The sequence below is a fragment of the Lissotriton helveticus genome, chromosome 4_1, assembly GCF_964261635.1.
Source record: "Lissotriton helveticus chromosome 4_1, aLisHel1.1, whole genome shotgun sequence".
NCBI lineage: Eukaryota > Metazoa > Chordata > Amphibia > Caudata > Salamandridae > Lissotriton > Lissotriton helveticus.
Genome location: NC_136063.1, coordinates 1,534,111,016 through 1,534,129,759, shown reverse-complemented (window position 1 = coordinate 1,534,129,759; position 18,744 = coordinate 1,534,111,016). Strand labels below are relative to the sequence as shown.

Sequence of the window (18,744 nt, the reverse complement as noted above, 5' to 3'; positions counted from 1 at the left end):
ATCAGAGCAAATAATCTCCTGCAGGGACACCAATTTGGCGTCACACCTCACTGCTGCTTAGACTTTGCCATCCTTTAAGTAGTTGATGACTCAATTCTGATTGCTGACAAGAAGGAACTTCGCCTTTGCAATTGACCATAAAACACTAAAACACATGTTGCAAACATGAATATGTGTCTTTATAAACACTCTGGCATTGGTTAATTTCCTACTGCACAAATTCATCCAGCTCAGATCCTCAAGGCCCAAGGAAGTACACATGTCCTGTTGAGTTCCCCAGGGTACCATCCTTTACCCCATCATTCGCAGCATCTGCAGGGAACCCCTTATATTTCTACATATTGACAGGAGCATCAATCCATCAATACTTAAAAAATATACAACTCTATCCAAAAATTCCCACCACTCATTAAATTCATTGGCTTGAAACCCGCCTCAATATCATTCAGGATTGGGTTTCTAACACCTACTCAAAACTCCGCTTAATCAAGAGAGCATTCCCACTGTTCATCTGTAGCAGACATAAATGCAAATTTGAGCTTTCCTTTCTGAAATTAACTTTGACAGATTATTATCCCAGCTGTCTTTGAATGCAAAATAATCTGGTTTCAATGTTGACCAGAAACCATTCTCAGAACAATAGTCTAAGCCTTAGACCTCTCACACCTAGAGTGGGAAAATGTTCTGCTCTGCGAGTTTCCTGACCCCAAACTGACTCCTTTGAAAGTCATCCTTCATGCTGCAGCACGTTTCATCAAAAGTCTAAAGTGTTTGAGCCTATCACTGACTTCCCTTCTAAGTCTCATTCATCATTAAGGTACACTTCATTAAGCATGAGGCCACCAGAACTGGCACCACTCCATACCTGTTAAATTAACTATCTCAGGTAGTCATTGGGATACGAGAAGGTAGGGCATCACCAGACTAAAGCAATAAAATTCAGCAAAAATGAAAAATTCAGAAGACAGCCATCTCAATCTATGCTCCTAGGATACGGATCAACGTCCCCATCGACATTTGAACTGTCCCAAGACTTCAACAATTTAAAAAGGAACTGAAGGCCCACCACTTCTTAGAACACTACATCTCCACATTATAGGATTTAGTAGCCACCAACATCTTACTTCATTGAAACCTATCCAGAATCATAGCCCAGGGCTCCTGCTTTGCTTTCTACCCAGGGTCACACGCTACAAATACATATACACTCATACATACATACAAAGGATTTATGCACATACACATAAGAAAGCAGTCATTAATGTTGTTGATAGTAAATACCCTTATGGGTACATCTCCTTAATTCCGAAAATCCATGTGGAGCCAGCAGTTTGAAGGTATGGGGTCTGATTGACATGGAGATGCCGATTGCAAATCATCTAACTTAACCTTCTTGTTTGTCAGGAATGATAGTTAATTTCCCACTGGCTGGAGTCTCCACCTCTCACTGCTGAGACTTATGCTTGTTTTTGCTTTCATCCATTGTGGGCACACATATTGACAGAGAGAAGTTGCCACTTCATTGCATAATCTTTCTCTGTGTTGCTAGCTTTGTTTCAGTGCAATATAGACTGTCTAAACATTGTTTCCAGTGCTACTTTTGGTTCATATTGCAGCCTTGTGAAATGGTAATCCTTCTGTAAAACGTAGTGTGGAAAGGTACATAACTAAGGCAACTGGAGAAGGTACATACCATGGAGGTAATCTCTGATGAAATGATAGAAAACACTGAGCTTGCACTGTGCATTAATAATTCTAAGTGACACTGCATAATTGTCCTTCTGCTCAGTTGAGTTGCCCAACTTCTGACATTAGCCTATCCGGTACCAGGAACACCCTTGGAGGCTTCACTAAATGCAAAACCAGTGCACGTTTTTGTCTCTGCAAAGGCATAGTGATATTTCTTAGCTGGACTCCTTTCAATGAAGCTGCATTTGCATTTTGGGACAGGAACGTGAGTCTCTTTAAGTGACTTTCAGTGACTAAAGAAATGAACTGGCTTGCTGCTGTTGCTTTTAAGACATTGCATACTTTTAAGCCATTAAGTCAATTGTGAAATAGGGCTGTTTCACTAGAGTGCTCTCTTGATCCTCAGAATAGAATACACTAAAAGGCCGTTGCGACTCTAATACTTCAGTCAGTGGAACTATTCCACTGGGAGAATGATTTAAATGATCACTTGGATTGCTAAATATCCACCAGTACATGCCTTAAACACATTTCGGTCCTGTCTGTGCCTGCCCACTCTTTAGGGATGTATGCTTTATAATTGTGCAATAAAAATTTCTGATGTCCATTTAGACGCATGCAGAGACACTGTTTCTACCAAGACATGGTCCTGATGCATCATTTTCCCCACAGTTGTTGGTGGTATTTCCCATTATTTAAAGAGACAGATAAAACCAATAAAAACTAATGGTAAGGACATGAACTTCAGCGTGGTGGTGAAAACAAAGTCTATTGTCTGCTGGTGGCCCTCGGGAGCTATATGGCGGATGCGGGCATACCTATCAATGGTGCAGCAGGTGCAGTGACACAGGGGTTTAGTGGACTGAGGATCCCAATAAACTCTGATAATTACTGTATTTTAGCACCCAACTAGCAGGCAATGTGCCCATTTCTCTCCTTGTGATAGGCTCCATAGAACCCTTGCAACATAATGTTTGATTGCCATGGAAATTCTTAGGATTACCAACCCTGCAACCCACAAAGAGATTCAAGAGAAAGGGAATCACTGTATTTATTATTTTGTTGTTTGCTGTGTCCATACCCCAGGGAAATTAATTGTAAGCATCACTGTGGTGTCTCTCAATGCAGAGATGATGGGAGCAAACCTCCCCTCCCTGAGGTTCAGGGAGATCCTAGGTATTTTCTTCCAGTTGACACGTATGAATGGTTGGCTGCAGGGGAACCTGCATGAGGGAGAGATGGTGGCTTGCCACCAACTCAAAGCTGGTGTGCTTCACTGCTAATCTACGGAAATGTTTCCTCCATACTGTCCCATTGGCATAACTGTGGGCTGAATAGCACCAAGCAGCTCTATCACTGCAGTTCTTTGTTGGGCAACTGGAGAGGCTAGAGGTGGTATATCCACCATCTGATTGGCAAAATGGTAGAAGGCCCACCTTCACCTCTGTCTAGTTATTGGTGAGCAGTTATAAATTGGGTCAGCTAGGTTTAGTTGAGGGCGTTTGGCTTTTGTGATGAAACACACATTTATTTGAAGAAAATTCTAATTGTTTCCAGTTGCATTTTGGATGTAGTTATTGTTGTAACCATGAGTGCTTCTGTTTTGATTTTCAGCTCTAAACAAATGGTCTATTTTGTTTTTATATCATTTGAATATGTATATACCAAGGACCTAACCACAGGATAACAGAGGGCTTTCAGAGAAGATATGAATGTGACAAGTGCAGATTACAATTACAAAAGCATATTAACGACCAACCCAGTAGTGACATAGGGCCAGATGTAGGCGCCCAAATACCGGTTGGTAACGGCCGATTTCTGCCGTTACCGACCGGTATTTGGGTTTTCAGATGTAGGGGGCTGAAAATTACAGAATCGGTATATTTACCGATTCGGTAAAATTACCGATTCGGTAAATTACCGAATATGTAAATATACCGATTCTGTAATTCCAAATGTAGGTGGCACAGTTGACAGTGCCTCAGGCCCTTAAGAGTCGGTATTTTACCACACAATCATATTGTGTGGTAAAATACCGAATTCAGGTGTGCATGCACATCTGTGCATGCACACCTGTGCAATGTGACACACAGACATGCCCTTAGGGCATGTATGTGTGCCACATGTCACACAAGCCTGTACTTGGGGTGCTAGAGGGTGTCAAAGTGACACCCCCTGCACCCTTGCAGGATTCGGTATTTACCGATTCGGTAAATACCGAATCGGTATTGCCCATTGATTCCTATGGGCTTCAAGGCCCATAGGAATCAATGGGCAATACCGATTCGGTATTTACCCAATCGGTAAATAAATCTGTATTCCTGAATTCGGAATTACCTAAATCTGCCCCCTTCCCATTTACAGACTCTTAAATACAGAATCGGTAAAATTCGGTATTTAAGAGTCTGTAAATGGGAATTACCTACATCTAGCCCATAGGGTAGGGATTTTCATTTATGCTGTGTGGAAAACTAGCCAAAGTTAGTTGTTGAGGTATGAGGAACTAAGGTGAGGTTTACGTTTTTGATTTGCAAAATGTTAGTAACGTCCTCTGTTCAATTTCCTTGCTGGGTGCAAAGTATGAAAAAGCCTGTAAAGAGGACTTTATTGTATGTCTCAATGGGATGCCCTGAGCATGTTTGTTCCTCATATTTTTGAGCCATCAGCTACAACCAATCGTCTTTTAGGGAGATGGTTGTTGCAGGTGTACTCCTTGATCTGTAATGCAACATAATTTAAAGATAGACAAGGTGGTTTGAATAGTGTGGGTGTTGTGGTTGGATTACTTCATCCCGTGAAAATCAAGTTGCTGATTGAAAGATTGGTTTGATAGGAGCATGAGATTTTAGCAGTCCTTGAAATGGCATTCTACTGCTAGCAATGTGCAAGAAGACTAGTCTAGGCTTCAGTTCTGAAATCTTTTCTGAGAAGATAGAGCTGTTCATATAGAATATATTTACATGTGATTGTATTGAGAGAATGGAGTGAACCGTCGCTAAAAGATATGTATCTGAGGGACCAAGGTAGGTGTGATCTCAATAGGTATTTGGATGGCTATTTGTCAGTGTGTAGCAATAGGAAAAAATTTTTGGGCTGTATATCAACTTAGGTTCCAAGATTCTACCATCTCCGGAAAACATTTAGGGTCCAATTACAATTTTGGCGGTGCCGCGCAGGGTTTGCCATGCAGCCGCATCGCCAAACCCAGGGTGAGGGCGCCTGCCAGATTACAAGTGTAACTTGTGGTTAGATGGTTTTTTTTGACGTTTTCATGGTGGTGCCTTTAAAAATAGGCACTGCAATGGGAACACCAAAAACAGTTCCTGCACAGCCTGGACTGGAAAGCGCATGAACTGGTGTGCATACACACATTGGGGCACATGTTGTGCATCCACAGGGCGCATAGGCACAGGAGGCCCTCTAGGGGCCCCCTTTGTTTCATCTCTGTCAGGGTTTACATGGAGGAGGAACCGCCATGCAAACCCTCGTAGAGAGGAAACTCCTAATATGCTTGGCAGGACCGTTGCGATCCTGCAAAGAATATGGATGCCTCCTGACTGCCGAAACACTACCAGAAAATGGTGGTTCCCTGGCGGCTGTGGTGGGGCTGTGGTGGTCCCACCACCTATCTCATAATGGGCCGTTGGGCGTTGGGGTGACCGCCACTGCCGCATCTTCGTGAGTCTGGCGGTCCTTGGACCACCGGATTCGTAATCAGGCCCTTAGTGTGCACCAACATTGGCCTAAAAATGCATACACCATAACTGGATTCAGGAGATACCATGTGAAATTGATCAAATTGATTTTTCTCCATAACCTGTTGTCTGTAATTGCTTGAATGTACCCTGCACTCCTTTTTACATTTTTTTCCACCAACGTAATCACCGATTTATTTCCAGATTTAATTTGGTTCTAGCTTAACAAAACAATACAAATACATAAAATGCAATACTTCAATTTAAGGGCAAATCACTGTGCTGTGTTTGACCAGATATGCTAAAATCTTAAGATGTGCAAGAAGGAGGACCTGGTTTTGTATATGTTAATTAGTGAGATGAGCTATGTAGTGTGTTCACTATGATTTTTTTAAAATAAAAATAATTGATTCATTACTGACATTTTAATCAATTTTTCAGGTCAAAATGCTATAGAATTTGAGGATAAAGAAGAGGAACCTGTTAAAAAGAAATCAGATGGACCAGGTATGGACACTTCGAAACTGAATTTTGAAAATGGTGCTTGACAGCCCTGATTTTTCAACTACTTGTCTCATCCATTATCACTAACTGTTATTCCCTGCTTACACCTCAGAGAGAACATTGTTCTAAACGTGGTACTCATATTTTAAAGAGTATAACATGCCATTTTGGACTGTTACTGTTGTTTTATAATAGATTTTGATGGGCATTATTCTAACCTAATGTAGAAATCCAAGACATATCCCCAAATGCAGTGATTGTAGTGTACATAAAAGAAGACTTAACGAACTAGTGTCATTCAGTAGCAGAAAAAACATGAAAATCCCTATTGCATAACAGAGTGTATAGTGCTTGTTACAGGGGCAAGTTATAGAATGGATAGTAGGGGGGAGCTGGTGGAAGCAAACGCATATGGGCAGCCAACTGCAAAAAGCACACAGCCACTGTGCCCAAGCCAAGGCTGCCAACCCCATGCAAGCAGCCAACGCCAAAAACATAAATAATGTAATTTAAGATGTCATGAGTGATGTCATTAATGATTTAATTAAACATGTAATGAGCGATAGAACATGTGAAGTCATGAGCAGTGCATGGCGGGGCACAAGTTATCGTTAGCTCAGATAATCATAACTGGTGAATTTCAGTGGGGTTTTTTCAGTTTCAATGGCATGTTTTAACTAATATTTTCACAGAACTATAACATAACCTTTGTTTTTTTCACTGAACAATCACAAATACATATGTGTTTGTATGTTCACTGAAAACAAGAATATATATATATATATATATACACACACATATATATACTGAAAAAAATCAAAGGTTGAAATAACTGCATGGTTAGGTAAAATGTAAATGACAATTGCTGTGCGTGGTTAGTCTTGCAGGTCCTTGTGACACTCAGGCAGCCTTACTTCACCAAAAAGCCACAACATCAAACACATTCTTTAATGTTGCTTGGGGTCTGAACTCCCTGAGGCCTCCAACAAACAAATAAAAACCCTGGCATTGAAGGGAATTAGTTTGTATGTGGATGCACTCCTGCTATAACAGCAAAATGCTGATGCTCAAACTGAAGTTAACCAGTGGCTTAAGTTGGCTGACACATTGCCCCATGCTATATGCAGTAGTGGGAGAAAGCAAAATGTGACTTGCACAACAGACCAATGGATGAGGAGAGGTGGCTGAAAGAAAGCCCCTATATGTAAGTATATTATACATATTTTTGTAAAAATAAAGGTCTTGGATAACGCCACACATAAAAAAGAAGCATCTCTAAAATTAATTTATACTTTTGAAGTCCCTTTGGGGGTCGTTTTAAACTGCCCACTGGCTCTGAGCAAAAAGTTTTTTCCCACTTGCTTCAAGAAATGTGAAGCTAGCATCTGATGCAATCTGATGTTCTGTTTTCGAGCTGTCCACAAACCTCTGGCATAAGGCTAAAAAACACTGGAGCTCAGCGCAAATTTTAACTTTATTCACAGTCCGTAAAAATCCCACAAAGCTGAATAAGTAAAATGACATGTTTTGCATAGATTTACTTTTTTTGGGAGCTCACAAAATCCCAAGGAATCTAGAAGGATTGTAAATTTCCAGTCTAACTGTGATTGCCCACAGTCGCAGTAGCATAACAAGAGCGTTATGGGACCTAATGCAAAGAAATGTCCCAGCCTATCCCCGTTTTGGTAGTTAAATACACAGTAGCGGCTGCTACTGGACGGGGGTGGTGGGAAGGAGGAGAGGGTGGGGGGTTTAATTATAAAACAAAAAAACACATCTACCTTAGAACGTCTGGCCGGCGGCACCTCCCCTGCGCCTTCTTCCTTGTTCCTTTCTACAGTCCGGCTGGCAACAGGAAGCACCCGACACACAGGCTCCCCTGAGCCAATCACAATGCTGCAATGCAGAGTTGTGATTGGTCTGAGCGCTGTGGATCGGCAATCAGACTGAAACAGAGAGCCTGTGCAGGGTCCTCACCAGGCTGTGTAATACAGCCTGGTGTGAAACATGCAAAGTGCGCATGAACTGTTTGGTCGGCCCAAAAGGTTCATGCACACTTTGGGAGTGAAAACCACTCCTCCCCAGCTCTGGCCAGCTGTGCCCTGCCCCACACAGGCCACTGACTGCATGCAATCGGAAAAATTAAATGACAATAACGATACCTTATTGTCATTTTGTCCTTTTTGCGTAGTGGGGCAACGCTCCTCCACCTTAGCGGAGTAGCCACCAATGGAAATAAAGTTGAAATAGAGGTGCAGGGTGCTCTTCACACCTGGGTGCCCTGTGGCACTAAAACTACTACCTTTGACCCTGCTTAGTTGAACTCCTGCACATTGTTTACAGGGGAAATGAGTATGATGTGGGAATCTGCATGCAACCTAATTGCCACGTCTGAACCCTGACAGTGTGGACTCTTATAGTGGCCGACACTAAGGGCCAGATGTAGGTTATTCTATTTTACCACTTCTTAAATACCGAATCATACCGATTCGGTATTTAAGAAGTGGTAAAATAGAGGGGGGGGGTGTAGGTAATACAGACTCGGTAAATACCGAATCGTTAAGATTCGGTATTTACCGATTCTGTAAATACCGATTCGGTAATGCCCATTGATTCCTATGGGCATTGAAGCCCATAGGAATCAATGGGCATTACCGAATCGGTATTTACAGATTCGGTAAATACCGATTTCAGCAAGGGTGCAGGGGGTATCACTTTGACACCCTCTAGCACCCCAAATACAGGCATGTGTGCCATGTGGCAGACAGACATGCCCTAAGGGCATGTCTGTCTGTCACATGGCAAAGGTGTGCATGCACACATGCACACCTGGATTCGGTATTTTACCACCCAATTGGATTGGGTGGTAAAATACCGATTTTGGAAGGCCTTTGGGACTCAGAAGTGTCCCACCTACATCTGGAAATTACCGAATCGGTAAAAATACCAATTCGGTATTTTACAGATTCGGTAAATTTACCGATTCGGTAAATTTTTCCAAATTTGTAAAATGCTGCCCCTACATCTCAATCACGAAATACCGGTCGGTAACGGCCGAATTCGCCCGTTACCAACCGGTATTTGGGCTCCTACATCTGGCCCTAAGAGCTGTTATTTGCCCTGAATACAAAGCTGAAAGAAAGAAGGTGACAGAAAGCACTTCACTCTCACTTTTTCACCCTCTGCTTCTGTCCCTGTGTCACACCATCTCTATATCTTTCCCTCTCTCTTTGCTTGGGTGCCTAAAAATATCTGTTTCACTTTTACTGCTTCTTTCTGCCTTTTGGTCTCTGTCTATTCAAGTTCTGCTTGTTGGAACGTTAGAACCAGGAGAGATCTTGGCTGCCCCATTTGATCAAGTTATCTTGGGCAAAACACTAGGGTGATAATTCATGAAGGCATTTATGAGTGCCTGGAGTGGAAATAAAGGAGTACTATGTTCACATACGCCTAATTGCCTTTGTGAATTGACTCCGAAGCGTCCATAACCCTATTCATTAAGGCGCAAAGAGAGCTTTCTCTTTCCATTTATGATTACGCATAGTGGTATAAAAGTAAAACTTCACACGCTCTTAAACGCCTTTGTGAATTGACCTCTATACGTGGAAAATAGGTATCTGCTGCTGCTAACCATGTTTCATTCTGCCAGTTCTCACGACGCTTTCGCTTTTCCCATTCAAAATGCGGTCTATTCATAAGCAAACTGTTTGAGAAGGAAAGTGAGGGTCTTATTCAGAGTAAAAGCTCTTTGTCCAAGTCGTCGTGTCCTTGTTGCCAGTAGGTGTCAGAAGTCACGTTAGGGGACCCAGGAAGCAGATCATCTGCTTTCGACAATACATCATCCTGGTCATTCCCGATGAATGTACCTGCAGGTCTAGGGGTCTCGCATGTCTAATAGATATGTTTGAAAAGTGACCCGTCTTTTGGGTTTAACATTTTGGGTCTCAGTTTCTTTCACACTTTCAACCTGCCTTAACCAGGCATACAGTGATCATGTACGCAGATTAGGAACTGCTTAGTACTTAATTAGTTCATTACTAATTGGTTACTTAGTACTTAATTGGTAGTTAATAGTGCTTTCCGGAAGGGTGAAATGTTGGGTGTGTTTGTGTACATAAGATGTATTTGTAAAGCGCACGTTCACCACTACAGGTATCTTGGCGCTGAATAACAGATATTTGTTGTTACCCAACTCAATGGTACTCATTTTATCGACCTCGGATGGATGAAAGGCTGAGTGGACCCGCCGGGATTTGAACCTGTGACCATGAGGTCAAACCCAGGCCCCTGCAGTAGACGCATTAGTCCACTGAGCCACCAGAATATTCCTGAAAAGTGTATTATTGAGCCCCTTTTGCATCCTGAAACCTGTCCTCCCCTGAGGGTTTCTGCTGACTGAGCTCCTGTGTATTGCTCACATTTGCAAACATATTTTTATCATACAGTTGCCACCATTGGCAATGCTTATTAACTCTTTGCATTCCCCGAACGTAGCAACTCTTTGGGGGACCTTCCAGTTTCAAGTCCAGCGCCTGTGTCCAGTTCCCTTAGGTCATCTCTTCATGAGGGCACCTCACAGGATCCTTTCTCTGATCCAGCCGTAGCATGTCCAACCCCTTTCACGTACACATGCAGTCCGGGTAATCTCCTTGGGAGCTTGTACACCTTTGTACAATCCCCAACTTTGGTCCTTGTCATTTAATCCCCAAATCCCTCCTACCTCGAGCTCCAGCCTAGCACTGCTCTAAAAGGGGATCAAATGCTAAGAATCAAAGAATGGCGCCTCTTCTCATGTTTGGGACGCATGCCTGGAAAGGGTTATCAGCAAACGCCCAGCAGAGAAGTCCTGCAAGGACCAGAAATGAATTCGAGGTGCGTCCAAGCTTTGAAGGAACAAAGATGACAAAATGCAGGTTTTTAACAAAATTCAAAACAGAGCACAAATCACACTCAGAAAAAAAAATTGTTTCTTTTTGTGTCGACATTTTCACATGATTCATCTCACAAAGGATTCAAAAGAGGTGTCAGCGATAGGGTGATCTACGGTAAGGCTGCACATCTGTACTTCAGATGCACTACAGATCACAGGGAACCCTTGGGGAATGTATCCCGTGGTCTGCAGCAGCGGTCATCGGTCGGCCAGGGGGGAGTGACTCAGTGCTATCCCGGGCTACAGAACGGCTAACATAGGTCATCTGCTTCTCCAGCACGAAGATGCAGTGTACATGTTACTAGCAGTAAATATGACCCAATCACCAGGTGAAGGGGCAGCCAAAAGTCGTTCAGTCTAAATAGCCAAAATCTTTAACCAGCTCTAGTTTCTAGAGCTGTGCCTGTGTTTAAGGTGTGACCTTCATGCTTGTATGTGCTACTGGTCTGTCATTCTCAGGAAACCGACTGCTCTTTACTACAGCTAGGCACATATATTTGGGACAAATTAAACTTGACTGTGTGTGTATCTTAAAGTTAGTTATTTGGTTTGGCTCATAGAAGTGTCTTTTATTTGAGCTCAGAATGCCAAGTTTCTTGATAGTGCTAAGGAAAATAAGCACAATTGTCTGTTAGAAAAACACTTCAAGCCAATTGTACAATGGTTCAGAGAAAATTGACAAACCAACAAGAAACACAATTTAGGGTTTTAGCCTTTGTACTTTTTGGCAACAGAGCCTGTTGCAATTCCCATGGAGGGAATTAGCACATAGCCAATCGTAAATTGAAAGTTAAACAAGAGTACTTAGTCCGAGGCAAAATAGGAGCGTATATTTTGCTTCTGTTGGGTAACTGGAGTGAACTCATTCGTTGATGTGCACCAGTATTTTCATTGCATGCCCTTGGCCACTCCAAGGTCCCTCCCCTTGGTAGGCCAAATTTTCCTTAATGTAAGTTTGGCAGTGAGAAGACCACATTTGATATGTAATTTGCGCTTACTTTTCCCTTTCTGAATCTAGTGTATCTTTCTCATGTGCAACTTTATCATTCATTGTCAAACAAATTCACAAAGATTTTGCCATATGTAGGTTGTGAGTTACTCTTGTAGTACACCTGATCTACTAATGAATTATTGGAATTAAGCCTGGACTACACCTGGCTTACTCTTATCTTACTCCTGGAATTCAGGAATAAGCGTGTAGTACCAGAACTGTAAGCCACAACAAATTGTTTGTAAAGTTTGTGCAAATGTAACGACTTTAGGGGAAAAATGCTCTCTGACATCTTCTGGATGCATAGCAAAATCACTAAATTATCAATAAAATCATTCAAAACACTCTGAGTCCTAGACAAGTGGTAGGAAAGGTTTATAGAAAAGCTACAATATGTATGTTTGTATAAAGGTGTCTTCACTGTGATGATAACAAGAATGCAAATTTGTCTTAGAAGAGATTCCTAATCGATTGCTTTGTATGTTCCTTTACCAGTACGCTGCTAGGTTTACCAAAATCATTGGTATTCACATGATTGACTTCAGAAGAATGAAGTAATCAGGGGACCTGTAATTTGTAAACCTGTGGCCTTGAGTTTACACACTCATATATCCACGGTGTATGCCTTAGTCCACTGAACTATGTGACTGGCAATGCAGTAGATTTTCTGTAAGAGTACGAGGGGCATATTTAAATATTAAAGAATAACATTCTTTCACATGAAATTACTGGTACCATAACATAAATGTTGAGGTGGTAAATATAGCAAGTGGTAAACTGGTCCAAAGACCAGAATCGGAAATTGATCAATTAATGAGACTCTGTGGAATAGTGATGAATGTAAATGTAAATGTAAATGTATTTGAGCTTATATAGCGCACAGCTACCCGCAGTGGGTTTCCCAGCGCTTGCTTAGGGAACCCTTCCTGATATTCCCCTGTGAGATAGCAGGGTATCCACAAGGTGAAAGTCAGGCATCCCGCCGCGAGGGGCCGTTGTGGAGATTAAGCAAGCTGTTGCCCAGAGTCGCAGAGTGTGAACCCGTGAGTCACCGGGGCGAGAATTGTCGAGTCCGTGGAATTTTTAGCCCAAGACCCGCCGAGGCAGGGAATTGAACCCTGGTCCAGGACCGATCTCAGCTTCCGGGTCTGCCGCCTCTAACCCCTGAGCCACACTTCTCCACATGAAGATGAAGGAGGCCTCTGAAAAAAGGAAATATAAATGGCAAATGTTTTGCATCATCATTTTTTTTCAACTGGAGACTAGGAACAATAGGATATGTAACAAGTGAGTTGCCATCTGTCACGTAACAATAAGGAATTTGAAATCTGGTGTGTGATTCTAATAGCTAACTGCTCTAATAGCTGAGTGTTATTTACGTCATATTCTAGCAAACCTTAATTTCCTGGTACTCCTTCAAAGCTAGTACTCTGGTATTAATATGGATTACCTTGTACTGTAATGACACAGAGCTAACATCTTTTGAACTATGCCACATGGCTCTTAATTGGGCTAGGCACATTTCTATTTCAACTTGTATGGTAACTTGTGCCCCCATTATCTTACCAGGCTGCCCTTTTCTGCGTTCTAAATTCCACCTCTGTTCTTACCAAATTTGATAAAGGAAAATTATTACTCAACTTTTCACTTTTGAATATTTTAGTTTTGTGATACCTACGTCTTACTGGCCGCCAATGTCAAATTTCTTGCTAGCAGTTCCACTCTACTCTTTTTGAAGTTCTACTCTCCCATGGTCTTCTGATTATGCCTTTTAATGTTTGTAAGAATAACAATATCCTGTTCTAAACATCTAGGCTCTCTAATTGGGTTTCTCTAGAAAGCTAATGTATGGAAATTGATCCATCCTTTTCACCACCTAATGAAGACTGTGTCTGTACTCTAATTATCATAGGATATAATAGCTACATTGTGAATACATTTCTCAAAACATTATCTCTCTTTTCTCCCAACAGATAACGTCCTCAAGAGAGTATTTAACATTCTGAAGTTTACATGGGTTCTTTTTTTGGCAACGTTGGATAGCTTCACATCTTGGCTCAATTCTATCTCCAGAGAGCATATAGATATCTCCACTGTGCTGAGAATCGAACGCTGTATGTTAACTAGAGAGATAAAGAAGGTACATGCTTAGCCTATACCAACCGAGTAAAAGATGAACAATTTCATTTATTTTGGTATGTTATGAAAACCAATTAATAAATGGCAGCTATGTATACTACTAAAGCAATTTTTATGACATATGATCGCTCTCTTTAATACTTTTTCTTCTGGTTCAAAATCTTTACTGAGTAACGAAGATACAGGTTGAGTAACCAAGATACAGGACAGAGAAGTACAAGTTACATCGTCACTCTCACTTCACAGCAAAAATACAACATATCTTCATTATATATAACCGTAACCTCTACTGGTTTCACCAGTTATTCCCATCATTCGCCCAACATTTGTTTCACATGTATAGCAACAACTCCACACCGCACCCCACTATAAATTTAAAGTGTAAAATATAAAATTAAAGGTATACACAATCCCCAAACAGTAAACCTCTAGTGTTTAGTACCCTATCACACATATTATCTCTTGACCTTGCGCTGCCTGGCATATAGAGAAAAGTCTACACCCCTCTTAACTCTAACAACTCTCATACCTAATGCCTGATCTATGAGTGTTGGAGATTGTCAGGAATGGGCCCCAGACCTTGTCAAACTAAACCACTCTGTCATTCAGTTTGTATATCTCTTTTTCAAAGTGCCAGTGTGTGCATATCATCAAACCAGGTGTACCCTGTCAGAACAGTCCTCGATATCCATGATCTCTCTAATGCTTTAACCCCTTCCAGGCTGATGACGAGCTCAGCTCGTCATGAGCGTAACCTGCCATGCGCTCATGACGAGCTGAGCTCGTCATGTAACGCGGTATTTTTAAAATTACCGCGTACAGCGGGAAAAGCCGCCGCAGCGATGCAGTTAAACTACCTAAGAGCCATCCACCCAACTCCAAGTTGGATCAATGAAAAGCTGACCAATGAATTGATGGTCCATTAGTAAGCTTTGTTTTAGGCTTCTAATCATATTTAATTGTGAACCTCCTTATTGCAATCCTTTTGTAAGGAGCCAAAACACCAGTATGTAAAATATCAAAACATGTAAATGCATGAATAGAATTTATCACTTTTCACATAAAAGAATCAGAACGTTAGTACTGAGAAGAACCAAATGTACCAAAGTAATGCACAAGATGTTTCTGGCGGATTTTTTTCTTTTAAATGCTTGTGTTTTTGGAGAACGGTAAAAAACAACATTTTAGATGGATTATACTATAATTGTATTATTATATATCAATTGGTAGTATTTATATTACACATAAACCTTATTTTGTTTATTTTGTAAGGTAGCCATCTAAGTATACCGTTGTTAGTTAGTGCAAAGAAACTAACAAAAAGTTAGAAGCACTGCTTAAATATTTTTAATCGTTTTTCTTGAATTGTATACATTAATGATAGTTTTAGGCATAGACTTCATGATCTACTAAGTTTAATCCCTTTAGCACTGTTAAGCACTGTTGATAGACATTACGGTTATATTACTGGGCGGCAGTCACAATAGCATGACGTAAACCCTTACTTAACCTTTCGTTGCTTAACTTGGCCATATTCCTTCAAGGGCAATGTACCAACCCGTGAGAGCATCCACATGTACTATCAGAACCACATGATGAACCTCTCCAGGGAGTCGGGGCTGGATTTGATCGACGAGAAGTCAGGCCATGGTTCAGGTTTGCCGAATTCTGAAAAGATGGGAGGCCAGAGGATGGACAGCATGGATTCAGCAGCATCACATGACAGCATTTCCAGGTAGAGAATGAATGCATGGATCTGTGAACCACAACAGTACTTAAGACCACAAATATTATATGGAAGACATCAACAGGTACACACATCTCAAAGTATCTTATCAAGAAAATGTTTGCACAATTTTCGTGATCAAATTAACGAAGGGAAAATAATTCACCAATGGCTGCCATTAGTGAAAGAAGATGTGTATACATCTTATTTTCACCTGGTAGCCAATTGTGTTCACTCTGTATATGAGTAGTTGATATTAAAAAAGCTCTGCATTCAGTGTTAACACTATGTTGGTGCGGTCATGACGATGAGCTGTAGCCCATCAGGAAGAACCCATCAGTACAGTAGGCCCAAAAGCCACAGACTGGTGGCTGCTCCCATGTGGATGCTGTCTGTAATGGTTTCAAGCATGCAGTAGGAAAAGAATGTAAGTGTGCTACCCACAGTCACTGTGCTCACTAAACGCTCACTACACAAGGTGTAGGATTAAGATTGGTTCGTTTGCTTGGAGCTACATGCAAATATTTAAATAATGGTAATGTGATAGTGCTCTTTTTATGCAAAGGGCAACTTTTTCTGTACTTCATAGTTAACTTAAACTGCATCACAGACGTCATTGTTTGGTTTTCCTCACCACATTGTCAAACATTACTCAAAAAATCTGCAAAAGCTAATGTTTTCTGTTTTTTTTCAAACATTGGTCTTTGAAATTACAAAAGTCATTCTCACCAGGATGTCATAATGCAATGTATTATTTTTCTATAAGTGTGTTTCTTTTGTATATATTTAACATGTTTTATGTCTTTGAATGCTTGTACATTAATGTGATTACTTGTGTTGGTTTCTCGAAACACATTTTTTCCTGGTATGGGATGTGCAAAAAAATACTGTCTAATTGAGTGATAAGATGGCTACCTAGGTTGGGTTCCCAAATAGTATTTCCACAATTTGGTAGCTTCCTGACAATTGCAGAAGAGAAGTCAGCTTTTTTGTTAATTTGCAATCAGTGCGCAGAGAATATTCACTTCACTTCTAACAGTCAGATTCGCCACAAGTCTTGGAGAATGGTTGCGTGGTTTTTCAGTATTTAGACATTAAACAAGACGAAACTGGACTGCGCACGCCTGAGCAAACATTAGACACAGGGCCTCTCAGAACTGGAAAATTGTTTTCAGTTTTTTGTTTATTAATGTGATTTTATGGTTATATACCCCCAATGTGCATTCTCAAACCAGAATATAATGTGATAGACCAAGGTGGATCATGTTTTCTCAAAAAAGTACATAAACAGATCTTGAGATTTGAGTCTCAGGTCAGTCGTACCTTAAGTACAAGCGTTCTTATTAGAAAGACTCTTAGAAAGATTTTTCCCTATATTCCAATGGACTGGCACCAGTCAGTCATTGACACCCTTATCACCTCGCAATTGGATTATTGCAACTCTCTGTAACTCATTATCAATACTTCCTGTGATAACAAACTGCAAGTTTTTCCAAATGCGGCTAACTGACTTATCTTAAACATCCTGAGGCATCTATCAGTAACAAAAGTGATTTGGTTCCTTCACTGGCTTCTACTTTAAAAAAGGATTATGTTTAAGCCTCTCTGTATGGTTTGTTTAGCTTTGCAACAGAAAGGCGCTTGCCATCTTAATTCCCCAAGTAGGACTCTTAGATCTTCCTCTTCCAAGCATGTGCTTGTTCCTAGAATTTGCAAGGCCAGATGGGGAGTTCAGTCCATCTCGGTGGCTACTGCCATACTGTGGAATATCTTGCTTACCTATATCTCAGAAGCTAATTCTTACATATCATTAAAAAAATGCTGAAAACTTGGCTTTTCTCTCTCCATCTTCCTTAGTCATGGGGTTCTTTTCTTTCTGTTTGTTACTGGGAGCTCTCCGCTAGCGCTTTGACACCTTAGGGTATAGTGCGCTCTATAAGTTCCAATACCATACCATACCATACTGCGCAAACAGAAAAACTAAAAAAAGATCCTGTAGTTGGCCTGTTATTGTTAACAACGGACAGGCAGTTCTTCTTTTGCTGCTTGACCTATCGGCGGCTTTCGATACTGTCTCACACCAGATCTTGCTGAGAAGACTCAGTGAAATTGGTATTCAAGGAACAGCCTTACAATGGATGCTGAGTTTTCTCTCGCATAGAACTCAGACCATTAATTTAGGCCCCTTCCGCCCTGAGACAACAGAACTGACTAAAGAAGTACCCCAGGGATCTTGTCTCAGTCTCACATTATTTAACATTTATATTGCTCCTTTGGCAGGTTTACTAAGGAAGTTAGGTTTTATGCCTATATCCTATGCTGACGATACTCAGCTCCTACTCTCCTTTGACAAACACAACCCCAATGCTCAGTCTATCTTCTCAGAAGGTATGAAAGCCATTGCTAGCTGGATGAGGCACACTTTTCTCCAGCTCAATGTGGAAAAAACAGAAATGATGCTGTTCGGTGATGCTCATTTGAGATAGTCTCTGAGCTGGTCTCTGAGCTGGTGGCCAACAGAATTGGGATCCGCACCGACGCCCAAGACCGTGGTCAAAAATCTAGGTGTCCACCTGGACCGAAAATGAACTTTGAAGGAACAGCCTTCTACCACCATCAGTGCCTGCTTCCATGCCCTAGGCCTTCTGCGAAGAGTATTTCCATTTCTCCCCTTGTCCACTCGGAAAACCCTTATCCAGACACTAGTACTAAGTCGCCCAGACTATTGCAATGCTCTGCTGATCTCAGCCAGTGAAGCATCATTGAACAAATTGCAAGTGGTCCAAAACACCGCAGCCCGACTGGTCTCCATAGCTGCATCACTTACTCCCTCCCTTCCCCTCTTGCAGATATTGCATTGGCTGCCAGTGCCGAAACTGATAAATTTAAAGATCTGCTGCATTCTGCATAAATCTCTTAACAGTAAAAGCCCCAGATATTTGGTAGAGAAACACATGAAATACCAGCCTTCTAGGGCATTACGCTCAGGGACCAAATCTCTACTGGTGGTCTCACACTGTAAAAAGTCTCAGCTAGATGTTAAAGCCTTCTTCCACTTAGCCCCTACCTT

At 41.4% G+C, this 18,744-nt stretch overlaps 1 protein-coding gene across 2 annotated transcripts in view; it reads left to right on the top strand.

Moving 5' to 3' along the window:
* Positions 1-18,744, top strand: part of PIEZO2 (piezo type mechanosensitive ion channel component 2) — a 1,179,452-nt gene that overhangs the window by 989,816 nt on the left and 170,892 nt on the right. For both annotated transcript variants that reach the window (XM_078688152.1, XM_078688151.1), the window contains 3 exons: positions 5,826-5,891; positions 13,783-13,949; positions 15,493-15,683. In XM_078688152.1, the coding sequence (XP_078544278.1) occupies positions 5,826-5,891; positions 13,783-13,949; positions 15,493-15,683 (424 nt within the window). The remainder of the gene's footprint in view (positions 1-5,825; positions 5,892-13,782; positions 13,950-15,492; positions 15,684-18,744) is intronic.